At 40.5% G+C, this 27604-nt stretch overlaps 2 protein-coding genes across 6 annotated transcripts in view; both read right to left on the bottom strand.

The window, feature by feature from the left end:
- PTPRB (protein tyrosine phosphatase receptor type B) overlaps positions 1-16753 on the bottom strand; it is a 68609-nt gene extending 51856 nt beyond the window's left edge. For all 5 annotated transcript variants that reach the window (XM_085320533.1, XM_085320530.1, XM_085320531.1 and 2 more), the window contains exons 1-3: positions 16685-16753; positions 15005-15397; positions 4112-4350 (exon numbers count right to left, since the gene is read on the bottom strand). In XM_085320533.1, the coding sequence (XP_085176659.1) occupies positions 4112-4350; positions 15005-15397; positions 16685-16739 (687 nt within the window). In that variant the 5' untranslated portion in view covers positions 16740-16753. The remainder of the gene's footprint in view (positions 1-4111; positions 4351-15004; positions 15398-16684) is intronic.
- A 783-nt stretch (positions 16754-17536) lies between these two features.
- Positions 17537-27604, bottom strand: part of PTPRR (protein tyrosine phosphatase receptor type R) — a 155846-nt gene continuing 145778 nt past the window's right edge. Inside the window, exons 13-14 of the mRNA XM_085320525.1 lie at positions 25575-25688; positions 17537-18747 (exon numbers count right to left, since the gene is read on the bottom strand). Of these exons, the coding sequence (XP_085176651.1) occupies positions 18654-18747; positions 25575-25688 (208 nt within the window). The 3' untranslated portion in view covers positions 17537-18653. The remainder of the gene's footprint in view (positions 18748-25574; positions 25689-27604) is intronic.

The following is a 27604-nucleotide window of genomic DNA, read 5'->3' as shown; positions in this document are numbered from 1 at the left end:
CCGGCTTCGTGGCCGCCTCGCGCCCGCCGCCCCTCGCCCAGCTTCATGGCCGCCTCGTGCCCGCCGCCCCTCGCCCGGCTTCGTGGCCGCCTCGCGTCGCACATGCCGTGCCTTGTGCCTGCCTCCCGCCTCGTCGGGTGTTCGCCTCGCCTTGAGCCCACCTCATCTCGCCCGCACGCTGGCCTCATGCCGGCACCATCTCCCAGCCGCCCGCCGCTAGCCTGTGCCGTCCCCGGACGGGCGCTTCGCCTCTGCGTCCCCACCGCTCGCCTCTCTGCTGCCTCGCTTCCCCCTCTGTGGCTAACGGGCTGCGCAAGCCCCTCTAGGTCGGGGGCTCCCTCAGGAGGACCTCGAGGCCGTGAGGGGCTGGCTGGAGTCCACCAAGACCTCCATCCTCTCAGGGCGATGTGCAGCCAGGAGGCACCTGGCAGAGCCTGTCGCGGAGCTGCTTCCCGCAGCCCCACGCACCGGCGGCGGAGCAGCCCGCACGTGCCAACGGCAGCTCGTACGCCGGCGGCCGGGTAATCTCGGCTTTGGGGTTCTGCATCCAGTCCCGCCCTTGAAACAATCTCCGTCCTAGTGCCCTGAATAACTCCCAGCCTAAAGCCACACTCCTCTGAAAGCGCGAGAGCCGCCGCGTTTTCGGACGACGCAGAACGAGCTGAGCGCAGCTCCAAATTTGGAAACAGCCGCAGCACTGCGCTCCATTTCTGTCATGTACACCCGTTTCCCTTTACTCAGGCTTCAGCCTTATAAAACTCCTGTGTATTTGTACTGGGGAGGAAGAAGAAACATGACTAAAATTCAGACCTTCAGATGTCCAGGTAGACAAAAACTTAGCGGTTAGTGGCTAAGTTTGTGATTGCTTAAGGGGGGAGGAATATGACATTTATTGTCTTCACACAGGAATGTGGCACATTTCTGTGCTGTTCTGGACTGTGCGGTGCACAAAGGATTTCAACTTTGAAAAGCAGCACCTCGACCAAATTCATCAGCGTCCCTGTTTCGTTTTTGTCCCATTTTGATATTCAGGGAGAAAAAGATGCTGTGGTTTAAAAATGTTACTCTGCCCTTTAGGGGAACAGCTACTATAGGATTTTTCTGGGCAGCAAACCGTCAAGGATACAAATACCCGAAAAGCCTTAGCTCTCATTCCTCCGTTCGGGGAGCAGAGTGTTGTCCAGCACCTGCAGAAAGCTGCATTTATCTCAGAGGAGCTCCGTGCCTGGTCCTAATGTCATGGCAAAGGAAGTGCTGGGCTTTAACCTGCAAGGGCTCGTGGGGATTTTTAAATTTATGACTAATAACCTGAAGTGATGATACAAATATGTACTGATTATCAGTTAATCCTCAAGGCCATTACAAGACCAGATCCCCCTTGTAGCAGATATTTTACTTACTTCTGACAGAAGGAGGGACCTTGTCCTAATGAGCTATTACAATGATAAACAAACTGTTGGTGGAAAACACAGGGTATGTGTAGTAGCCATGAATTGGGACTAAAATGATACTGGGGTCTTGTGATCAAGATGAGAGATTTTTATAGCATAGTATCATCTTTAGATGATTGTACTTTCTGGATCTGATGGCATAGACCACATCAGCATTTCCCCAGCACAGGAGGACAGCAAATTTGAAGGCTTGTCAGGATGTTTGGTTTGCTTCAGATCCCTCTCCAAACATGAGAATATTCAGTCACCTGCCTTTTCTTGGGAAGTAGAACTCACATTATAGGGATTTTTGAAAACATGTCCATAATCTGAACTTGCGGAAAATACATAATTTAGATAAGGAGGTGCAAATTAAATAGATGTAATACAAGAATGAAGAAAAATCAGTGCAAATAACAAAATTCAGGAAAGAAATTTGACTTAGTGTGAGTGCAAGCTAAAGCTTCTTGGAAATACTTTGTCTGTCTTTTCCAGCTAACATAAGCTAATGTGTGGAGAAAAAAGTAGATTGTTGCTTCTCACCATTGTCTATTATTTAGAAGTTCCTGCTTTATTACTGTTATTTCTTCCATCATAAAAATCTTTAAAACTACCCTGTTACAGTTACATTAGTAGGAAAGTACTGGTTTATGGGTTTTAAGACTTCCTTCTGTACATTAACCAGCACAGTGTTGCTGTAAGGGTAAGATCTGCTGCAGATGTCTACGCCAGCACTGGAATAAAACAGGAGGGGTTCATCATTCAGTGGTGGCAACGTATTTATATAAAATAGTCAACATTATACGAGTAATTATTTCCACATTGGTATTGAATAAATGAACTTTTAGCAAGTAGGCAATCATAGCCTTTAACATTGGCTGATCTCTGTGGCAAGCCAAGAAACTAATTAAAAAAGAAAAAAAAAAGAACTGGAAGTGGGTTTTGGGAGTGGCCGGACATGTCTCTAATAGCAGGCTCCAAAGTCTCTTTCAGACACTTTCCCAAGGCTTCCTGACTTTTTTTTTAACACCAACCTCTCTCTCTGTCTCTCTAATCAAGAGGAAATGGGCTTTGCATAGCTTTTGTCATGTCTTGAAAGTGCAAGCTGCAGTTTTACTTGAAATCCAAGGCTGCTCTAAACTAAACATTTTATTTGATTGAAGTGCCACCATTGTCCCCCCCCCCAAAAAAAAAGGGGGGGGGGAGGGGAATGCTCTCAGCCAAGTAACTTCAAGGCTTTAATTCTACAAACACGAGGACCTGGCCTGGCCATATGCAGTTCATAGGAGGTATTGTCTTCCTAACAACAACACTCAGCACTTAGCACTATGTGTTTTCGAAGTATTGTGTTAATCTCAATTAATCTTCTAAACATCCCTGCTAGCTTGACAAATTTTTTTAAAACTTTGTTCTAAAGATAGGGAAACTGAAAGATAGAGGCCAAAAATTGTAAGCTTGCATGTCTAAAATGGGATAGACAGATTCAAATGGCTGGCGGGATGCTCCAAGGTTCAGACACTCATGAATATTGTTTTTGTGGTGATGCCTACCATGCTTATCTTCAGGAACCGGTTTTGAAAGCCTTGACTAAGTAACTTGCTCAACTCTAAATCATGTGAATCAGTAGATGAACTGGGGTAGGAACAGAGGTAGCTCTCAGTTCAGACACTGCTCTGGCACTGGTGAGGCTGTTTAGTAGCAGTGCTGGAGGCAGTTCGGGTAACACTGGCTTTTGTAGGATGTTTCCAGTTGCAGGAGAGTGCGGGAGTTATGCACATGAACAGAGGGCATGGTGAAATTAGTTCAGGCTGCCTGCGCCAAGCCAGAATAATCATATTCTAATGCAGAACCATCCATCAGCTCTTGAACAAGGTGCAGCGTGTCTGTCATCAGCTCAGTCCCTTTTGGTCAGCACTGGGATAGCAGTGGCAGGTTCCATAAACCTTCGAGTTGGTTATTTGGGTCAACACAGCCTCCTTTTCCCCTTTCTGAGCCAGGCCGCAGCGATGTTGTTCATACCAGGTTGTACTGGATTTCCTTAGGGTAACCAAGGGTATGTAGCAGCTCCCCTTAAAGTCCACAATCCTCCCAAATGCAAAACGTATTTCTTAGTCTCATTCACAGTAACACCGACAGCCAAAGTAATGACTAAGACAACGTATTTGCCTACGCCCGTATTTTGAGCACAGTGTGGTCTCCTTGACAAGAAGCCACACACAAGTTAGGGGCTTTCAATTCTAAATCTGTCCCCTAAACGAGGTCATAAAATATCCTGTGTTTCTTAAAGCATCGTTAAAGCTAGACCCTCACTCATGCAACAAGCCCGTGGCAGACACTAAGACACTGGGAGCAGATTCGCAGGCTCCCGTGTCTCCAGCAAGACCCACGATCTTCCTACCACACCTCACATATCCTGAACGTTTCCCCTCTTAGGTCAGAGAGTTTTCACAACGCGCCGTGTGTGCCACTACTATACTGTAGAGCACAGGCAGAATTTTTCTGCAGCCGTACTCTCAGCAGAGGGCATTATCAGAACCAGCAAAGTATCCAATTAAAATAAAGAACAAAGCTCAATTCTCTAGGTTTTTTCTAATTCACCAAACGCCCACCTGTAGTAGCTATCAGGCTCCACAGAGTGGAGCAGGCTTAATATAAATCAATCAATAATTCCTCTGCCTTACCTCCTCTGTAGTGCTGGCGTATGGGAGAATAGTTGTCAGAATCCAGGGTTTCTCTGTTACTGCAGATTTCAAGTCAAAATAAAGATTTTCAATGACATTTTTACTGAAGTGTTCAGTTACATTTCTGATGATCGTCTGTGTGCTATTCTTAAGCAGACTTCCAGGCCTAGATGTAATAGCATTAAAAGGGGGGGACGTAGGTGTTGTACTCCATACAGAAGTTTCTGCATCTTGAAGATCTAAGACAAATAAAGGAAAATAATTGAAATCACCTTTACTTTTTTATCGTCAGTTCTTTAGATGCTAATAAATGTGGCTGATATGACTCTTAAGTACTTTAAGTGCACCCTTGAGTTCTCTAATTTTTATTTTCAGTGCAAACAGGTATTTTATATCAAGATCAAACTTTCTGTAAAGCAAAAGCATAAAAAAAGATTTCCCTGACCATTCAGACCATTTGTTTTAAATGTATTTCATCGCTGATTTTGAAATTAAGAGAAAGGATAGCACAATGTTTTAGCTCGTAGCTTTTTCACTTTCTTGAATCTATCCAGTAGCATACAATTTCAGCATTCTATGGTCAAAAAAACCCACCCTACTTGTAAGAGCCATGGCCAGATTCTCGTCTCCCTTTTGTTGGTACAAGTGCAATATTATTTTATTCAAATTAAAGAAGTTCCTTGTGTCCACATGGGACATTCCTCTCACATTTTTTAAAGTAGTTCCATGCAGACACCATGCTAATGCTTGGCTGATGCGTTTCCAAGGTTCAGCTAACAATCATATCAGTTAGCTGAAGTGTCTGCAAACTTAACTGTGGATTTGCTTTTTTAGTCACGTATCCTTCAGAGAACGCCAAAGTTGCAATTAGAGTGCAGGAAAGATTTTACTATACATTTTTCCTCCACATTTTCATGGCTCTTCCTCCCCATTGGTATGCATTTAATATCCTTTCTTTGTGGCTGTGAGGGCAGGGTTCAAGCTGTGGTGGCCTCTACATCTGGTAGCATCACATTTCAGCTAAGCAATTGGAATTGCTCACTGGCCCCTTCTCACAAAACACTGCCCTGCCATTGCTGGAGCACAGCTAGTGTGTATTGGCTCACAGCCCAAGATAGTTTGTCTGTCCTTGAACTGGGGTCTCCGGCATGACAGAGCCTTGTTTTGCTGCTGAGCCACTGGGCTGGTTGCCATTTGTAACAATTTTAGCTCACAAGTCCTCTAAAAAAAACCTGTAATGACTGGGTTAAATTGCAGCAGAAGCTTCCAAATGTAATTACGTGGCATGCAGTTATGATGCCTTAGCTGGCCAACCTGTGATTACTTCTTACCCAAAGGATCAGTGGGTGAACTTCCATGAAGTCAGTGTTATCTTTTTTTTTTTTTTTTTGTATATGTATAAATATATACATTAATGTGTTTATTTAGTGAAACTTACAGTACTCTCATTTCCATCCAGAAATAAAAATGAGATATTAAGCCCTTGTAAGTGACACGTTCATGCAAGCATTTCCTGCTCTCAACAGCACAGTGTGTTCACCTGGTATGCAGCTTTGGGTCCTCTTGAAAAAGACTTGTTTGCAAAGGGGATGTTACTCACATTAAACATTTCCCTTCCTTTAATCTAACTTTGCTTTTCTGGGGATAAAAATGTCCAACTGTGCATTTCATTATAAAAAATGATCAATTTTTTTTGGCAAATTAAAGCACGAAAACAATACTAGGGATCTAATTCTGCCCTCTCTTACATCACTGTAAAAGATATTGCCTGACCCCCAAGTCTGCTCCAACACTGCACAACCAGTTATGGTTATGCTGCAGCAGTATTTGCAGACTCCCCTGCAGTGTGCTGCCTGTTGCACAAAGTCTGCGGCGGTGCTACCTCACACACCTTCACAGCCACCATCAAAAGGAAGAGAAAGACTCTAGTGAGGCAGCCTTATGCTCCAGCTGTCATCAGCTGCTCAAGTAAACCCTTTAGCTAACACAAACCTGGACTCATTTGCTCTAGATTGCATGCAAGTCACTATTTCTAGGGATCTCCTCTAGTTGGGTGTCTCAAAGTCTGCAGTAGCCACCTAGAAATGCTGGCCACAAAGACATGGACAGAATTTAGGCTGCTGGCTTTGTGCCTCTCAGAGATGTCCAAGTCCAGCAGGGAGCAGGTTACTGTTGGAAACACAGCTAAAAAAAAAGTACACCTGGGTGGTCAGCAGCCATTTAGGAAAAAAGGCCATTCCATTAGGTGCCTAAATATAGATTTACACACCCAATCTAAAAAAACATATAAAAAAAATCTTGGCTTTATTTACAGACAAATAGCAGCGATTCCAACAGGAAGACGTTTGCATTCCAGTACCAATTGTGTTTTAGGAAAGCTGCTACTCCATAAAAGGGAATCTGGGGCTGCCAGCGACATTGCTGGGACTCTGCAGCCAGGGGGTAGCCAGTGTTCTTGGTGCAGGAGCTGTCTCCACTGGAAACGTACTCAGCAATCTTCTCCCAGCACTAGCAGATGTTATGACGGAGCACTCACAGTACAACCTAACAGCTCTTGTCAAGCTCAGTGCTACCCCAGTTTCCAGCCAAAGGATCTTTCCAGCCAAAGACTGATAACAGACTCTTACCTGTGACCCATGGATGGAAGTGGCTTGTGCATGGCAGTATGTCACACCAGACAAAAAAGAGGCCATATCTGTCCACACTTCAAGAAAAGCAGGATCCAGGTTTACTGTATCTTTCTAAGGAAAGCCACTATAGTCCTAACCTGAGAGCTCACATTCTTTCTTAAATAGCAAGCTTTTACAGAAGAAAACTATGTATTATAGGATCCAGGCAAACAGGCTTCTACACATCTTGTGTTCCACATTAGTTATCTCTTTTTAAAGAAGGAGAACTTGGTCTGGACATCCTGTAAAGCTCCTGCCTGGACATCAGTAAAGTATACAGAAATCTCCACAGTGGGATTTTTCGGAAGGGTTTAACATTGTGTTAGCAGTCTCTTTGGAAATCAATCATAAAACTCTTCATGGGAACAGATTTACGGAACTGACACTGACACTGATCACTAGTGGCTGACTGACATACAGTGTGTGAACATGCCGTTGTAACCATCAGTAACACACTCAGGAGAAACTGTGACTTATGACTAAGTGCACATTTCATCCATGGCGTGCACTGCAGACTGCATCCATCTGCGCGACAGCAGGCCATTTACAAGAAAAGGAAATCTGTAAGTTTGGCATATATGGAGCAACAACACTTGGATCACTGCTTCGTTGTCAAATCCTACGGTGGCGCTTTCAAACTCAGATGAGCTGCCACGATGCAGCTTTCTGAATTTCCTGGCTTCTTACCATTCTGCCTCCCTAGTTAAAGCACAGTTTTAGAAAACTGAGGCTGAACTGCTGGTGAAGCGTGTATGAGTCATTTACCTACTGTATATGAAAAAATGTTATGTAAGTCTGGATCTAATTGGCTCACAGCAAGTTTGTAAATTAAAATGTAAATTTAAGGAGATGTCTGTATATGTCTGTATATGCAGGAAAATGATTTCTTTTACTAGATATCTAACTTCCTGTAAATAGATTGCAATAAATAAATAAAAATCATACCTTAGATTTTTATTGTACGTATGTGAAATCTGCTAAGCAGCCTTTCCATGCAAATGTAGAGTTTTTAAGAGCTACAAAATATATGTTAATTTAGAAAAATGTCTTCCTTATCTAAGATGTTGCAGAGGTTTGTAATATCTTGTGTCCCAGAGACAAAATGTCTCCAAACGTCAGTCTAGCCCCAAACTGCTTTTATAACCTGCTTGTTTTCAAAATGCTGAAGTAGCCACCTAAAGCATCAGGCTCTCTCAGCATCAGGGCTAGCAAAATGTCCCAGATAACCATGGCGCTACTACCTACAGCTTAGCTGTACCAGGTCCAGTTCTGATAGTTCAGATAATCCCAGCTCACCCTGAAGTGGACACCTAATTTTCATCACTGAAAACTATCTAGACTTCATTAACTACATGGATTAGGTTTCTACTGAAGAGAGTTTAGAAATGTAGCTACTATGTAGACACCTAGGGCTTGATTCAGTTGCCTAAATATGGGTATCTACCACTGTCTGAAATACTCTAAGGAATTCACAACATCTGCTAAAGGCTTACGTAGGATCTCTGGGAGATCTATATCCTAATTATATCCTACTCCTTCTGGGTAGGTAATAAGAGGTCTGGTGGGATAGCCTGGAGCATCTCAAATGGCAGAAAGCACCTATGCTGAGGTAACTAAATCAGGCCCTTCCTTTACAACACCTGCTTTTAGATGCCTGGAAGGTGAAGCCTACTCCAGTCTCCATACAGAAATCCGTACAAAATAAAGAGAGAGGTCTTATTCATGAAAATTATCAGTATAGTTCCTGGAACTGGCATCTTAGTGTGCACTTCCATCAGAAGATGAAATAATGCAACAGAACTAGCCATCCTCTTGGTTGCTTTGGGGAGCTGCTCATATCACTACATTTTCCCCCATGAAAGTAGCCTACCTATTTTTTGTTCTGTACTTTCTGTGCTATGGCTCACTGAGACTTTTAAAATGTATCAAAATAAAAGACCTGGGCTACAGTGCAGATTTTCCCATTTCTTTTTACAAACTATAAAAACATATTTATCTTTGAGGTCCTTGCAGTATAATACTGGATTGTGCACAAAGACTTGTAATTACATTGAAGGATCTGAGATTGATTCCTTTCTTATCCAGGCACAGCTGAGTAAAAGTGGTCAACCATTTATTACTTAGATCAAAGAAAGAAGATTTAAGTCATTTTAATATTTAATAGATTCACATAGATGTTAGCAAGCTCTTTTACTTATAAAACCCCTCTAAAATAATAATTTAGGGAGATGAAAAAAAGGTTTATCTGAATGTTTCTTAGGAAAAAAAACAATTTTGGGTCAACACAAAATTGCCAGTGGAATGAAACTAATGATTCTCACAATTCTAATTTTTCCTGGAGAAATGTGTAAAGGCTACACATAAATAAAAAGAGCTGTGAACTCATGGGTGAATTGTTGCAGTCATTATTAATATTGAAGGTATGCACAAAAACATCCATTAAGACATGAAGTTGTTAACATGATTGCAAAAATAGATAATAGTTTCAGAGGAGAAGCACAATATTTTGCGATGAGAATACTTTTTCATGATCTTTGAGCTAACATGATGAAAGCCAAGTGACTAGAGTCATTCCAGATTGGAGGGGATGGGCTTTAAGGTCTTATACAAAAGCCCAAACTTTTTTAGGCTAGTCAAAATCACTACACACATCTATTTTTCTCTTCTGAGCATGTTATATCCTATTGTCACATTTGATGCTTACAGTGCTGCCCCTTGAAACTCCTGGAATGTGGTAATTTTGACTAAGATATCATATTATGATTTTAAAATGATCTTTAATTAATTTTTTCATCATTTTGGCTATCTCTAGTATGTGCCATTAAAAAAAAAATCCTTGAGATGATATCAATATACCTGGATGGAAAACTTTTTTCAGCTCTGTACATACATCAGAAACATTTTGTGTCTTGTTAAGAGCTAATGGCTATTTTCAAGTCACTGAATTTGCTATCTAATGCATGCTTAGACATCTCCTATAATTAAAAAAAAATTGCTTCTGTTAAGCCCTTCAGTGTATATTTAATAAAATTTAGAAGTTCATGTCCACGGACTGTTAGGTAGACAGTGGTTGCTAGTAGTGGCTGGTCTCATGACTGTTTTGATCTCAGACAACATAGTAGACATATGAGCTGTACTGGTTCATGGTGAGTGCCCCAAGCATGTCCCTAAGTACCCTGGAGACAGCAATGAATAATTTAGCTGCAGGACTTCTGATAAGAACGGAAAGTAAAAGGTTGTATAGCAGATGGGAAAGTAAAAGACTGTACAGTAGATAGCAAAGTTGCATCTATTTCTACTTAAACATAGATGTAAAAGTGAGAGTTAAGATTCTATGTTTATGTCATTAAAAGTAAACTCTCCAGAATTAAAGGGACTCAGAGAAGGAGGCAAGGGGACCTGCACTTAATGAAAATGAGATATGAGTCCCTTTGGACAACTGAGTACCTCTTGTGATTAATTAACTACTGCAACATTGTCCATCTTGTGCCCCTCAGAAGGAGCACACAACCTTCCATCCCAGCTGCTTCCTTCTCCCAGGAAGATAGAGAAAACCTCTGTAAAAAGGGATAGGGAAAGATGTAGAGTTCTTGACAAAGCTTGGAGTTGCAACTTTCACTTTGGGTGAAAAGGAAGGAGGGAAGGGAAAGAGAGCTGACAAAATATTTTGACATTTGGGACAAGATTTCTCTTGGTTCTCATCTCTCGCTTCCCTCCTCACCCTACTTTTTAGGCTTCTCCTGCACAAAAGATAGAATTGCTCCCTCTTGGAGAGGACATTCTCCCCTGCCACCCTGAGCTAAGTGAGATACAAGGCTGGCTGGGCAAGAGTGAAGGATTTGTTGTAGGCAAGTTGCTGCCATTTCTGTGTTCCTGCAATCTTTCTTTGGTGCTCTTCCCCTTTCCCAAGAAGGGTGCTGGGAAGATGCACTCCTCTTCTACCACGGCCCTGTGTAGGCATGGTCCAGAGCAGGCCTCAGCCTTGTGTGTCTGTGCTGCTCTGGTCTCTTCTACACCCCATCTCCCCCACTGAGGTTGAGAGAAGTGGGGCAACAATTTTTGGCATGTTTTCAGTCATAATAATGATCTTTGCCCCTTTCAGACTAACACAGCAATGGGACATGACCCCAGTAAGCTCAAGCTCAAATATAAAGTGGGTAGACTGAAAATGGGATAAGGGGAAGAGAGAAGCCCATATGAAAGGTAAGTGATGAGAAAGAGCAGACAGAGGGCCAGAGACTGGGGCAGAAAAGGAAGAAACACTCTAGCAGTAACAGTCTGGGTGTCAGCTAGCACAGGAGTCTTTTGCTTATATGTAGTACCTAGTGTTTTGTCTATTTTAGACTGCAGACAAAACAGGAAAAGATGCTATATTTGTTGTAGATCCTGCTATGCTTCTTAAGTACCTGGGACTTAAGAGTAAGCAATGAAGCAATTCTCTTCTACGAAGTCAGGAGACTCTTCTGAATGGGGTTTAGTCATGAAATCCTCAGTTCTGAGGAGGGAAGAGAAAGAGTGTTTTGCAGCTACAAGCACTTCCAGAGATATTCCTATTATTTATCGTAGGGCAGAAGGGAAATGCAATGCAGAACATCATATTACAAAACAGTTTATGTCCGTTTCTGTTTCTAGACTGCTCTACAGGCTGCATGATAATCTCTAGATCTGAGTGAATATTGGCAGCATATGGCTTATGCTTGTGTCTGCCTATTTGAGATTATTCTCTAGTTTCCTTAGTGAATAATTGTTGGTTTGCAGCATTTTTGAGGTTTGCTGGGAATATTCAGGGTACGGCCTGGCATTACCATGTTGGATAATGCAATTTCCATGCATTACCCAAACTAAGGCACCCAGAACAAAAAGAGGCCTGTAAGAACTGCTCATACAACTCGGAAATGACATTCACATTAGTGCTAGCAGTGTGCTGGGCCATTTTCAGACACACAAGAGGAGATGGGGCTTGTCCCACAATTGTTATTTGCAGGCAACAATTTTTGGCATGTTTTCAGTCATAGTAGTGATCTTTGCCCCTTTCAAACTAACATTGCTTGGGCTTTATAATAGTCATAAAAGCTACTGTGTGTAATGTTCCTACACAAATATATACTACCTCCATATATGAAATAGGAGCCTGAAAATTCTTAAGTCTGCTGATTCTTAATGTGCAAAACCATACTTTATCTATGTGTTCTTCTGTTTCTGTGAGAACACTTCAAACCGCTTGCTGATTATCTAATTTAAGACTGCCTCAAAAGAATGTAAGTTTAAGTTAAGCTTCTTAGAGGATCCCCTGCTATTCCCCATCTGTATACTGGCAATATTTACTTCACCTCTGGCCCAGAAATATCAGTCTTCAAATGAGTGGAAGTTTTCTTTTCTTGTAAATTCCCTATTTTGTTCTCTAGTCCTGCTTCCTTTCCTCCATTCCTTCAAGTGCCATCCACTCCCTCATCATCATGCCTTCCTTTCTTTCAACTCCCCCATGTTTTCCTCCTCTTTCCATTCTTCTGCCTTCTCCCAGTTCCTAGACCTACAGATGCCCTGACCCCAACAGCTGGATAGTCCACTGCAGCAGCTGGCCAGGCCACTTTGGTTTGAGTCTAGAACAACGATCAGCATTGCTCAATGAAGTTAACATTGTTAAATGGTGGCTTGAATCATTGCTCTTATAGATGGCTTTCTTGGTCAATGTTTCAGAATCTGCACCCTTGAAAAGAGAGGCTTAGACTATTCCTCTCTCTGTTCAGATTCTCCTACTGAATTTAATGAAAACTGAAGTCTCAGCACCCCAAAGAAGCTCAATACTTAGTCAAAATTGGCTTTTCTTCATGTAGATTCTGTAGCTGCCAGAACACAGCCTGGTTTTTGTGTGGAAGGACTGCCTGTTGTTAGATTTAAAGTGAGCTCCAATTGAACAGAGATGGGATATGTATTTAAATTGATACTGACTTTCACAAAGAGTTAGTTAGGTGAGGATTGTAGCAAACTTTTTTTTATCAAAATATATCTCAGAAGGCCAATTTGAAACCTAAATCCAAGCTCAAACCTTCCCCAAGTTCAGAACAATCACATTTGCTATTTGAATTAGGTTCACTGCAAAACGTAGTTGCAGTTGGAGCTTGTACTGTATCTGAGCTGGTAAGATGATTGGGATGCAATTCAATGATTACTTCTTTGCCAAAATCTCACTACTTTTTGTGAGAACTGTGAAAACAAAGGGTAAATTACACTAAAATAGGCTGTTATTCAGGAGTAGAAAAACTTACAGCTATTTCAGCTCTGAAGACTTTGCTCAGTTTCTACTATCTTATATAACTATAGTCTAAATATGCTATTTTAGGCTGATCCACTTCAGCTTTCATTGAAATCAGACAGATGTGCTTGGAAGACTAATTTTAGGTATTTAACACTGAAAATATTGATATTTGTATAGACCTCAGGGCCAGGACAGTGGGCATTAGTTTTCTTTGGTAGTACTTACTGCTATGTGGGCATTAGTTTTCTTTGGTAGTACTTACTGCTATATATATTTAAAAAACCTGCCTATCTCTGTGCTACTTCTAGTCTTCCTGAGCTTCTTTCTTATATACCTGGAATTCTTAGGCATTTAAGTACATCATACTGTTGATTTTTCAGAAGAGCTTCCCAGAGATGTCAGAAAAGAGATGACTGACACAGTCAAATGCTTAAAATGGGATCTACAGACCTGTCTACAGAGAGAATTTCAGGAAAATTAAGGTAAATTGATTAAACGAGTAAGCACAATAGATAGATGACAAGGTGCTTTACAACCTAATGGCAATTGTGTTACTCAGTATTCATTGGTCTTAAACTCTTCCTCCTCTGAGGATGATTAAAAAACTTACTTTTAGACTCCATTAGGCCCCTCTTTATCCAGCTAGCTAAAGAAAATAACACTGCCTGGACACTTCACCTTAACTTTTCCCAGTGCCTTTGAATAAACAAGCCATGCCTGCCTTATATTCAGGATTTCAAATGATTTTGGTCTTTTTTAATCCCTAAAATATATGAGAAGGCATCTTGGCCAAATTTCCATTTTTTGATTCTTCAGGCAGCCCTTTCAGACCTCCAGACAGGTAAGTAGTCCTGCTGCTGTGAGTAGATTCCTGCAAGTGCAGATTTGTTCACCAAATTGGTACCCAAACTTACAAAGAATGCAAGGATCAGCTGCCAGTTATGCCTAAAAACTCCCAGGTTAGAAGCAACAAGGAAGTTGTTTCAAATTTCTTGAAAACTTGGTCATAAGTGAAAAGACAGGATCATAAAGCCTTTTAAAAAAAACCCTATAAAGTCAAGAATAAATTGTGTGTGTGTGTGTGTGTGTGTGCGCGCGCGTGTATGTCCATACATCCAAAGGCTTAACTGTGCAGGTTGCTCTTATTTACATTGAAGAACCATTTAAAAGTGTGCAAGTAGAATACCAACAGGACTGTCGTGAAGGATTACCAAAAAGGACAACTGGCAAAGAGTTATTAAGCAGTATTCAAAACATTCTACCTACCCTTTTTAAAATGGATGCATATAAACATATCACTGCACAGATGTATTAATGCATCTAGAAGTATATGCACAAACCCATACTTTTTAAAGTGTTATTGTAAGCATTTCTGAGATTTTTGTTTCAGTTCATTATTCTGAGAATTTTGAATGTTCGCATATATATTCCAGCCAAAGGCAGAGTGACACTGTGTAAACACTCAAATGTATAAGCCATATGGCCATTTTACTCATGCATTTGGGTTAACCAGAGAACTGATTGTGTGTGTATTTGATTTTCAGATGCCTTTTTGCTCTTGACAGATGGAAAGTGAATTTGCATGATAAAATGAATGCAGAGGAGAAGGACTTGTATCAGTCCATATTTGTAAAAAGTACTGGGAATTAGTACCCACAATCAGGTTTAAAAGAGAAGAGGAAGTGATGCAAAAACGGTGAGATGAGCTTATACATAAGTGCTTCGATTCAAAATTGGGAGAAGAGAAGGGGTATGCTGAAAATATAAATAGGCCTAAAAAACCCTCTAACTCACAGAAAAACAGCTCTCATCTCAGAACAGCTGTTCTGTTTGTGGTTCTTTAACAGCTTTTGGCTATGAAAAGTATATTTCTGTATGAATAAAATATCATCCTTAGCACTTGACCGAGGGTAAAAGAGACATGGTTGTTACAAACTTCCAGGATACTTCCTTAAAGGAGTAGCTCACCTTGCTTGGAGCACAGATTTATATAGACGAGTTTTCCCGTCTCGCTGGCTCCCAGTTGCACCCATGAATGAAGGTATTTCTTACTCTTCTTGGCCATTACCTTCTGACCTTGCTTCGTGAGAAAGAGAGAGCTGTTGGCCACCTTCAGGAGCCCATCCTTCTCATAGCAAGTCCACTTGACTGCTTGGGGGCAATCAACGATGATGCTACGAGATGACAGGGCAGAGCGTGTAGAAATACTCAGGCACTGGCCAGATTTAACATGGAGGAGCCTGTCATCTGCTGTCCACCTCCACTGCTGGCTGAGATGGGTCATATTGCACTTTTCCATAATGATTCCTTTCTTTTCTGAAAGACACAGCTGTTTCTGGACATGGATAATCAGAAACCCTTCTGGAAGAGGAAAATTACAAAGAAAATGAAATAGATTACATGTGGTTGTTTAACAAAATAGAAAATTCTTCATGATTTAAAATACATCAGCAAATAAATTGCTCTTCTACTTTCTACGTGGTGAACTTTTCATGAACTTTCCATATGTTGAACCTATTAAAAAACCCCTACAACCCACATGATGCCAGTGCTAGTTCATGGTAGTATAAAGAGTGAGAATCCAAAAAGCAAACTGTAGTTGGTAAAGGTCACCTTGTCACTATAAATAAAAAGGAAGAAAAAAATGAATGGGATATAAAAGAAAGCCAAGAACTATTGACTTTAAGTCTATTTCTAAAAAAACCATTTCCCCGGCTTGAAAGCATATAGAAATCAACAAGAGCTCTCTGTCCTTTTTTATTTATATGACACAGTTGTTTTACAATATAATTCACTACCTGGAAATTGTTTTATTAAAACTCATAGTGTTCATGAAGAAAACATGTAAGAGGACATTCCCAAATCTGTGTGCCTCTCAGTGTCTGTGCTTTTACAAGAAGGGAGGCTCTTTACTGATAGGAAGTACATCTCTCTTACTGGATTTACTCCAATCTCCCTAGCTCCTAGTTTTGGGACCATCATAATTCACACCAGATTAATTCTTTGTGCCACTATACTTATACCTTTACATGAAACACTAAAACAAACAGAACAAGAACTCATTTACCAAAAAAAACCCCAATGTTACCAGCACAAAATATGTACTTGTTAAAGAATACAGAATCAGCTATTTCACATGCAGTCTCACAGCATTTTTTAATTTAAGCTTTTCTCATTTTATAATTCACTTGCTCTAACATTTCCAGCCTCATTAGATACAAAGCGCTAAAACACCTCATGTATTTCCCTTGGTTTAATTCTACCTCACCAGTTTTTACAGAACTGGGCATTTTCTAACTAAGCATTATAGAAAGCCCCAACTCTGGGAATTTCACAGAACAGGAATAAAAAAAATAAGAATCTCTCCTTTGAAAAGCTTGTCCCAAACCTGAGCTCCTGGACTGTCTAGTAGGATACTGTCTTAGGAAAAAAAAAAAAGAAGTAAATCCAGCATATAATGAGACAGTTTATTTTCCTGTGGAAAGAAATCTAAACAGAACTGGCTATGTCGGCCCTGCCCCCTGTTCCTCTTGTATAAACTCAATCAAAGAAGAGACTCGGTTTTTGTAAGTCCTTGCCACCCTGGAGGGCCCTGCTTAGCGGCAGAAAGCATAATATAGTAGAGAAGAAGTAGGGAGAGACACTTACCCGAGATCGTCAAAGCAAGACAGGTAAAAAGCAGGACGTGAAATAAGGAATCCATTTTCCATCTAGCAACTCCCTATGCTTCTCTTAAAAAAACCCACCTCAGATAAGTGAAGCGAAGGCTAGGAAGGAAATGTGCCTTCACAGGGGGAAAAAGTCAGTGACGAGCACTTCCTTCTATTCAATTGTTTTGGGGAGTTTTACACCACTTTGTCCTTTCATATGATTCTTCAGAATTTACTAGTTGCTTTATTTTGGAAAACTAAAAGCAAAAGGGAGAGAGGTTTTCAAACAATCAGCTCACTAAAAAACAATGATTCAACATTTGAATACTTTACTGAACTAAAAGTCTAAAGAAAAGGGATTGCAACACTGTGTAATACTGTGTAATTGGTTGTGAAATACGGCGAGTCTGCAGGTGACCTGGGCTGTGCTAAATAACATACTATGTTATACAGGGAACACCTACACAATTTCTGTAATTACATGTAATCAAGCAAATTCTCAGTATTGATACTTCTAACTCCACAAGTTCTAAAAACCAAGTCAAAAAGGGGAGGAGAAGGGGAAGAGGAGGAGGCAAAGCTCTGAGTCTATACCAGGTCTTAGACAAACTCTCCCTGAGGGATCAAGTGATGTTGACTTTGCCTTCCCATCAGGTGATCTGCTGTGCTCAGTGTCAGGGGAAGTTTGTCGATGTCCTCTGCAGTGGCTCTCCAACAGTCTGAAGCCTTGATGGAGCTACCCAAATTGTATTGGGCTATGCCTGCTATGAGAGTACAAGAATGTGGGGGGCATTAACTACCCTAGGGAAAAAAAACACTGACTTCATAAATATTTTATATCAAGTGTAATTTATTAGCAGTATGAAGCAAAGTCAACATCACTGCATTAAAAACTCATTATACCCTGTGAACAGACCTCCCAGTGCTTGCTGTAAGTCATAATGCCAACTTCTTATTTCTCTTAAGGAAAAAATTCTTACTAAATTGTAAATGAAACATTCATAGCAGCATTTTCCTTCTTGTATAACCTATCATGGAACAGTTCATATCACTAAAGGCATCCATCTCTGTTGAAAGAGATAGAGCCATTAAACAACATAAGCAAAAAATCCCCTATTAATAAAATACAGACAAATATTTAAAATCTTTACCATTTAATATACGCTACAAAGTTTCTTTTAAAAGTAAAATGACTTACACAATTTACAAATACACTGGATTTGGGTCTGTAGCAGAAGCATCTTCTAATCAATCAACAGTATAGGGTAAATACATATACACTGAATAACAGACATTGTGCTCTGTAACTGCTCTGTAAGACCTACAGTAAATATACATTTAATAGTTAATAGTATGAAGAACATATATTTCCATATAAAATATTAACTGCTTTTGAATATTTTCAAAAACAAGACTTTAAATTTTTTTTTATCTCATCTTCTTTTTCTTTTTTTAATCCATAATTGAACACTTGCAATTTTAGCAGCAAGAATATTATGTGGCCAAGAAACAAGCCTACCACATAATCAGTAATAGCACTTTACAGTACAGTTGACAGTCCATTCACAAGACAGAGTTTGCAAACGTTAAAGCATTTATACACTTGATAAACATTTCTTCTTTAGAAGTTCCAATGTCCATCTGACTGCAGCAGTAGCACATACATACATTCCATACGGCAGATATCAGTATTACAGAATTAAACCCACCTTTAGATATATATGTGAAATCCACGTGTAGTTTCAGTACAGAACCTTCTTTATAACTCATTTTTGGGAAGCTCACAATACATTCATTTACAGTAAAGGTCCAGCAATCGTTTTACTTTTGCCAAACTCTCCACAATCCTTCAGAAGCTGGCTTCAAAGCCTCTCTTCCCACTGCAGTAAACTGCTTGAAGAAGCTGCTGGTAGGTAATGAAACAAATTACCTCAAGAGACTGACATTCTGCTTTACCCTCCTAGGCTTCACTGGACAGCTTCTGCAGAAAGTCTGCTTTCATACAGACTCAGTGCATGGTGCACAAATTCATACTGTTCGCTGGTCTGAACCATTCCACCTCTGAAAAAGAAACATAATAGAATGAAATCTTATTTCTTAAGAATGCAACAATCTCCAACCACTGCCAACTCAATCATCACCAGATTCTCAATTTTTGCCTTAGAGGTTACTTGAGTAAATGAGAGATTTGTCTGAGTGGATGTGCTTTCTTCAAAATTCACATTATCTAGCACATGCATAGCATGAAGAACCATTCCTGATTTCATTAGATAAGAGCTAGAGACAAAAGCATCTGGCTTTTTCTACATTGATAAAACCAACTTTTCAAATTCAACACAGAGTAAATTTTGCTCAGTCGCTTGGGCATGGAGGGCCAGATGCATGGAATCAGCATTACTATCGATGGGGCAAGGCAGAATTCTGAATCTGGCCTTTCGTTTTTTGTCTTTTACTAAAAATGTCACCTTTGGTGACCCTCAGATCGTATGTACAGAGAACAGCTTTTCCTGTCCTCTTTCTAACGCCTACAATGCATCCTGTCTGAACAGCAGCCACCTAAGAAATTTTACAGCAGTGACTCATTTCACACCAACAATACAAAAGAGTTTAACTTGACCATAAAAAGGATTAGTTACAGTCAGTTTGAATTAGATGTATTTAATACATCCCTTTTTCAGGTCAAATTATGAGGAAAAAGTCCCACATCTTCAGTGTCAACTGCAGTGTGGTAGGAAGCGGATGATGTCCTACAGGAGTGGGAGCTTAGGCAGTGTGATATTTAGTAGAACTGGCACCTTTCAGCTCTGAAATTAAACTGAGACTCTTTCTGACAGTACTTGGATACTTCAGGTCTCATTTCTCATGGAGCGAAGGCTCAGGTTTACTTAATTCCATTTTTATTATCTCATCTGTCAGGGTATTAAAAGCAACTTGCTCTGCTTCCAGGAACAACCCCTCAGTCCATCCTCAGATTGCATTAGAACAGGTAGTTAGCTTTGGGGGGATGAGAGAGTAAAAAGCTTTAGTGGCAAGGATGACATTAAGATATGCATTGCTTCTGACTTCAGAAGTCATGAAGGCTTTGGGTCCTGAGCCAGGCATCCCACAGGAGAACATCCGACAGACCCCTATGTGATCACTTCAGACACAACAGCAACAAAAGGATCTATTGACATACAGAGCTGGCAAAAAATGGCAAAACTGTCTCAAGAAGTATTGTTTTCTGTTTAACATTAGAGAAGTTGATCTAAAACTGTAAGTTTCTTCTATTTTCCTCAGTGCTACTGGATAGTCAAATGGTAGCAAAAAACATAACTAAAATAAAGCCTATTTTTATAAGCAAGTGATCAGCTGTCTCTGCTCCTCCAGTGAGTCCAGGCAACTGTAAAACACCTTTTAATGAGCTGCACACTCATTATGATCTCTTATTCCTAGGAATTAAACCACAGGTGCAGAAATGGTCCCATCTGGTGCAAAATGCAGCAGCCTCTTTGCTTTGTCAATAAAGACATCAACAAGTTCATGACTCTTGGCTGCCTACTGCCTCTCAGGCGCTCTCCTCTGCAGCTATCTCCTGCCATGGAGATCCAGTAAGAGTCTGACAGGCGAAGTGAGGGCTTTGCTCTGGTCTTCCATACTGCCTGGCCTTTTTCCTTCCTCCCACTGCTGAGTCCTGCCCTGCCCAAGCCACCCCTTCCCCCCTAGCTTTACTCTCCACCTCCTGCTATGAACCTTCTCCCTAAGGGAGTGCATTTCCCAGTTTGACATCTGCTGTGTAAAAGAGATGGAGGAAGGGAATGTATCCAGGGAGGAGCATGTGGGAGGAAAGGCAGATTAGAATGAATTTGAGATCAGCCATGTGAGGCTGTTTGCTGGGTGACCCTTGCTCCTGCCTCTTTTGTGATAATCCAGGTCTCTACAACAGTAAAATTCCACTGGAGCATAAGGAGAGGCTGCAGCCAAATTCATCTCCAGAGCTGGCCCTAGAGTTGCAGGCTGTGCAACTCACTCCCAAAGGAGACAAAGTGGTCTCCCAAATAAACATACAAAGAGTCTTCTCCTACTTTCTGGAAAGAAAGTAAGAGAAATTGCTGTTGTTATTACCCTTAAGAAATATTTAGGAGATACTAAAATGCCACAGATTAGGTTCTCTGCAAATACTCAGATAGCATAATCTTTGTATTATCTGCAAAATAATACATTATCTGCAAAAAAAGCTATAAAGTTTCCATATTCAGCCACGATTCAAAAATACCACAACAAGCAATTCCTGGAATTGCAGATCTTTTCTAGTGATGTGTATATAAAAGACTATCTATAAATTGTAGGATTTTTTTTTTATGGATGTCCTATGGAGCTACCATCAGAACTCAGATCTTGACATTTTGGAAAATAAAGGACGGTACACCTGTATTATCATTCATTAGTTCTGTTGTTAGCATTTGTCTTCACAAAAAGATGCATTGGAAATTCAGTTTTTTTTTCCTCTTAGTAGCCATAATGGTAAAGTTGTCAAAATACCTAGATTGAGAACACATCAAAATCATTTTGTTTCAAAATCAATAATGTTTCAATATTTGAAATAGAAATACAAAAAGGAATATTTTGCAGCTCTGTTCCTTGGCTCCAGTTTTAGGTTGGATGTGGAGTTGCCTGCTCTGACTCTGCCTGTTTTAATCCTGAGCACAAGTGCTGCACAGAATATTCAAAAAGCTGCATAAAAGCCTGCTGGGGGCCAAGTCCAGCATTACTGCATTTGCCATCTGCGAGGAAGCATAACTAAGATGTTGTGCTGCCTTTGAATCCTGTGTTGGCATACTGGTGCATGTGTCTGTCGGCTTAGGGCACTCTGCCTCTTGTTCCCATCAGTAAAGAGAATATATGTCTTTTGCCAAGTCTTAAACAGACAGAGATGCAGACAATTTAATCTTGTCAGTCCTATAGTACATGGGATTTATCCCTTTGGTCTTGTGTAAGTGTCATATTTAATAGAAAGGAATTGTCTATGATCTTAAGACACCAGTTTGTGCAAAAGGCTGCATGGAAGGGCATTTCAGGAGGAAATCTGCTCAAGAGGAGGTTTCCTCTCCTGCGTCCCTAGTGCCCAGAAGGGATGTACCTCTAGCTATACCTCCAGGTGTGCAGCATTCATCTCTGCCAGCATGCACTGCTGGCTCCTATGTGAGCTGCTGGGCTCTCTGCTTCCTTGGGGCTCTTTGGAGTGGTGCTGGGAGGAAACAACCCCTGGTGTCTTGAAGGCTTGGGGATTGTAGCCAGGTCTGCCTGCACAGACATAGGGGAGGGAAGGATCTTGTAGCTTGCCCTCTGGCTTGCTGCTGGTGCAGCTGGATGCAGTCTACTCCAGAATTAATGTGATGCAGGGTTTGTGATTTTTTTTAACCTAAAGTGATTAGTCAAAACACTTAAACAATGCATTGACGCACACTGGAAACTCTTTCCATCCTGTCTGAGGAGCCAAAAGCAGAGTTATCGGACGTCATTCCAAGAATGTGCCTTTAAGGTTAAGAATGTGCAAAGTTTCTCGATATCAGAGAAAATTTTGAAGATGTCTCGCATCAAATGTTTCCTGTTTCTGTTGCAAAACATAAAAAAAGAACTGAAAAAAATAAAGCTGTGCGGAGCTGAGGGTTTGTCTTTTTATGAAGCCATACAGATCATGGTTGTATCTCCATCCTGGGTCAGGTTTTTGAGTGGATGGTCCATTTCCTCATGTTAACTCAGCACAGATGACTGCCACCAGATCCTTTCACTCCCCACCAACTTCATATCTTACACTGAACAGCTAAGAAGAAGAGGACTTGGAACTCTATTTCAAACACTCTCTCTCTACAGGGGCAGTTAGTTATTCTAGGTTTCAGTTCTTGGCTTGTAGATTATTTTTCAGCATAACATTTGGCCACCACCTACAATTTGTTTGGATGCTTGCTTGTTTCTCAATGAGCGTACTATGCAATGTGAGTCTTTTGGTAAATCCCTACAGCAACACTTGGTCTAAACAGTGAGTCCCTCTAACACTAATCTATTTTCTTCTCTCTTATCAATTTAATTCACTTTGGTAGAAATTAGGCTGTTGGCCCATGTGTCAAAAAAGTTCACACACAAGTGGAAACCATCAACTGTGCTAATTGTACCATTAGGTCTGGCTTTTGATGGTGCAGCTCTGAGCATGAACAAAACTGGCAGGGAACGAAGCGTAGACAAGCTATCAGAGAAAAAATAATTTAGTGTACCTCTGGGGCAAGCTACTGGCTTCCAGGTAGTCAGATAAAACCAGTCTTTTCTGCCAAATTCTCTCTTGTTCTGTTTTGCGATGACAATCTGAGGTACAAAGGACGAATTGTAGCTCAGCTGCTGACCAGTATTACAAGGAAAGTCCTCTTCTCTGCTTCTGCTCTGCTGTTGGTTGTACCAACACATCTATGGCTGGAGCCAGCTCTTGGGGTCAAGCTTAGAGGGTTATGTAGTCCATTTTGCCAGCTTCATGCCACCTGCCAATACTCTCACGTCAGGACTCAGTCTATCAGACAAAGCTGGCCTCATGGAGCTTTGTGTATGTTATAGTGATGTCTGGCCACTGTATGAACCTGAGATCTGTCTGGCCTGGCAGTGAATTAGAGAATGCTAAGCTCTGCTTTAGAAATCTTTGCTATAAACTAGATGCCAGGTGAGGTAGGCCAGTTCTAGACTACAGAAAGAAAAAGAGTGTTTGGTTACTAAGTTTTTCCCAGAAAAATGTCTTTAAAATTTTTTAAAATGTCTTTTATCTCTGATAATTCCTGAGAAAATGAAGAGCTGAGAAACCTGCAGCAAGATCTGTGGAGTCTATTCATACAGTCTGCAGCTAGAAAAAAATACAGAAAACTACAAAGCACAAGACTTTAATTTTTTTAAAAACAAGCTTTGTGTCATCGGGATTACTGTGTTGAATGTTTGCATTTGGATCAGACTTCCAGTCTCTTTCCACGTTTATCTGTGATATGTATAAAAAAGTTCATTAGACAGATACACTAGACTAAATGCTGTTGTCAGTCATATTGCTCTACTCTTGGTGCAACCCTGTTTATTCATAGAAAATCCTGTCTCTCTGAGAAAGAAAGAAAAGCATAACCAAACTAGCAGCTTCCATTGTGCACAATACCCACATTCCTCTTTCCAGCACAAATCTCTCTTTGACCCTGGTTTCACAGAACAAAGCACCTTGCAACAATGCTGGCTTACAGTGTTCCTGCTTCTAAGCATGGTACCAAGCTGTGAATTCAGTTAGGGAATTGATTTGACTTAAGAAAAACTTGCAAAAATACCTTGCTGTTTTCTTAAGCTGGATAAGTCTGCCAACCCAATTCAAAAGGAGCTCCAGCACAACTGAGGGAATAGCAATAGCACTAGATTTAGCTCTGTGTTGTGTGAAGGAACTACAGTCTGAGCAAGTCTTAATGTTCCTGTCGATCCAGGCTTAAAGACAATCCCTTGTCTCTGGATTGCTGTGTGTTGCTATGTCCTAGTGGGAATGTCAGAGACAGCAGAAAGCTCCAGGAGAGGATAAGGGGAGTGCCAAATGCGTAGCACCTGCAGGACAGCCATCTCAGGAGAATTTCATTCAGGGAAGTCTCATCCAGTTTCACCCAGAAAACAATATTCCTTAGTCAGGATCTAAATACAAATGCTACTTTGAATATTTAGCTAATGCTTTCATACCAGTCAGCAAAAGTGATGGCAGTCACTTCATGTAAAACAACACTCAAACTTATATGAAACGGCTTTCAAAGTCACTATTGAAAAGAAAGCCAGGCTAAGTCTGCCAGGCTTGGACAAGCAGTGAGCTGGGTGTATCATGAGCTCTGCACCTTCTCCCCCAGCTATACACTTTTTCTGTACCAACTGCCACTCATCCAAAATGACATATCAGCAACCTAACAGCAGAAACTTCAAAGCCTGTGCCTAACTGTAGTTATGTTTCCTTCTCCAGTTCTCTGATATCTGGATGACATAAGTATCCTTCAATAAGTTTTTCATCCTTCAAAGAATGCCCCACACTGATGTAATCCACTGTCAAATGTTAGATCAGCTAGAGGCTCACTTTGAATTAACGGCAATGTAAGATAGTCAATTCTCATGGGAAACTCTGGTAACAGCACACTTATATCAGCTCTAAAACTGGTAAGAAACACATGTATCATTATAAAGTATAAATAAGGACATATTTTTAAACAAATATTGTTGGAAAAAATATTCCCCTTTCTACTTTACTGCCAGGATATGAATGGAGGATGCTGTTTCTTTTGAAAGGCAGGATTAGAGCTCCTACAATTTCTGTGCTCCTTATCACGAGTCACATAACAGAAGACAGGTCCTTGCTCTGAATGTTAGTGATACAATCTCTTTGTACAAGAGAAACACAACAGCTGGAATTCAGGTCCTGAAAAAGCCCAAGTATAAAAGGAAAGTATCTTTGAGTATAGTTAAAAAAAAAGAGCAAGCTTTACAAAAGCTTTCTGTGTTGGACTAGTTTAGCTGCTGATGATATACAGAGTAAAACTTCCTTTGGACTCAGCAGAACAAGTAGCTCTGCTTTGAATGCCCAGTAAAGTCCAACACAATAGTTATCTACAATTATTAAGTCTTCCTGTATGTTAAGACATTTACCAACTTGAATATTTAATTTTGATGACTATCAGATTTTTCTCTTGCATATTTCTTATTCTTTTGTAACACATCTTAGATACTGTGTCAGCTGCAAGGCACTTTCCAGACAGATGTGTAAGACTTCTGTTATTGAGGCTAACGTAAAAATACATGAGACCTAAATTCATTCAGAGACATTTTAAAGAAACTCATGTTACTTGATTTATGGTTCTTCTGGAACTCACCTATCCACTCGTAGCTGGCAGACAATGCTCAATGCATCTACAACCCCCTCTTCCTTCAACTGGTGACAACCAATGGCTGTGGCAATAAAACATCCAGTTCTTCCTATGCCAGCACTGAAAAGAAGGCAAAATTTAACAAGTAAATGGAGCTCACAGACCAAAGAATTAAATGGAAAACACTAGAAAGATAGGAAAACACTAAAAATAGGAATCATGAAGTTGCTAGGATCAACCATTCCTAGGTACATGACTAGCAAGGGTAACTTCTCAGCTCATTCTCTTAGAGAGAAATGAAAGGATACCACACTCCAGTAGTTTACCTGTTGTGGGTTATTTGTGAGGCTTGTCCATTTCCAGTCTGTACACAAGTGTAAGGTGAGAAAAATAACCCCCTTTTGCACCATAAAGTCCAAATATTCTGTGACCCAGTCTTAGCAAACGATGGAGATATACACTGAGCTGGTGGAAAAGACTACTTAAAGGCAAAAGACAGTAGGGCTCTATGTTCAAAGCCCTAAAAGCTACCTGTCCCTCTAACCATGAAGATAAAAAAAGATCAAACCCGTTCTAATGGAGCTGACATTCTCTCCCGTGATTCTGCAGGAAGGAAAAGGATTTGGTGCTGCAACTCTCTAGGTTTTCTTGATGCCTGCTTGGAAACTCCCATTTTGGCATTATCTTTACTCCCTGAGCCTCAAGCACCTTTGAAAAACTGTGCCTCCCTCTTTCTTGCTTCAGCTCTATGGAATTCAGTACAATCTCTTCCTCATCATGCTACACGGAAGGAAAATGTGGGGCAGACAGTTAAAGCATAAAGTCAGGGGCCCATGGTCTACATGGCTGGCTTTAGAGGAAGTATTTAACCATTTGGTGTCTCACTTTCTCCATCTGTGCAATGGACATGAATGCTATGTCATAAAAGTGCTGCAAAAGTTATTTAAGTTAATGCCAGGAAAAATAGGCTGAGTGCCTGAGATGTAAGCTGAGTGCAAACTGGTACCAGTAGTATGTCCATTTGCTACAGCTGATACAAATCACTACCGACTCACTATAGATTGAAAGATAGGAGTACTTCAGGGAATCAAGAACTCTCCCACCTGGAAGTAAAATTTTCCAAGAGGATTCAGCAATACTAAATACATGAGGAAGTCTAAGACATCCATGAGGGGATAATGAGAAGTAAAACTGGCAGCATAAGAAAAGATTGCATGAGCAGAAACTCCTGAGGTGACAGCTTGTCTTCTTGGACATCAATATCTGTGAGATAAATGTATCCAAAAGGAGAAGGAGCTCGTTTATAAAGAGGGATTTGCAGAAAGCAATGTAATGCATACCCTCTTTTTCTTCCTCAAAGTACTTTGAAGTTCTTGAAAGTGGGCTAACAAGTTTAAGCACTAACTTGACCATATTGAAGGGTTATTTTTAGTTCTTTCTTTTTCTTTCTTTTTCTACTTCTTTTTTTGTGGATTAACTGTTCTTAGACAAGTTCTTTATATGTATTAAACAAAGGCAATTTAAAAAAATGCATCTTCTTCCTCAGCTCACAATACACATCCTATCTTTTCACCTAGCTTTATTTCGGACACTACAAGATAAAAATGACACTCCCCTAACATTCCTTTCCTGGCATATCTGGACAATTGGAAGGCTACTTGTTTTGAAGTATCTTCAACCACCCAACCTGATAACACTATATTTCTGTTTTTTCCCTTCTTTTTTTAGGGGTGTAAGGTGTAATAGTTCATTTATAATAGTTCTGATCTCTTAATTTGGAGTGTAGGATATTGGACTGTCAGGCTTCGGGGATTTAGAGATTTAGGAAGTGTCCTTTTTCTAGAACATATGCACTAGCTGAGTGTAGCTGGTGAGGAAAGAAGAATAAAATTTTCTAGCAGTAAGTATAATAGCGTCAAGTTTCTGAGCATGACAATTTTTATCCCTCATTCTCATTTAAGAAACACATGCAAGTCCTCCAAATTATATGCCAAGCTGTTACTTCTTCTAGGAAGTAGAAAATACCTTTGGTACAA

This window comes from Rhea americana, unplaced genomic scaffold (assembly GCF_003343005.1).
Source record: "Rhea americana isolate MKP2758 unplaced genomic scaffold, rheAme1 scaffold_64, whole genome shotgun sequence".
Classification (NCBI taxonomy): Eukaryota; Metazoa; Chordata; class Aves; order Rheiformes; family Rheidae; genus Rhea; species Rhea americana.
This window is presented reverse-complemented; position numbering and strand designations above follow the sequence as displayed.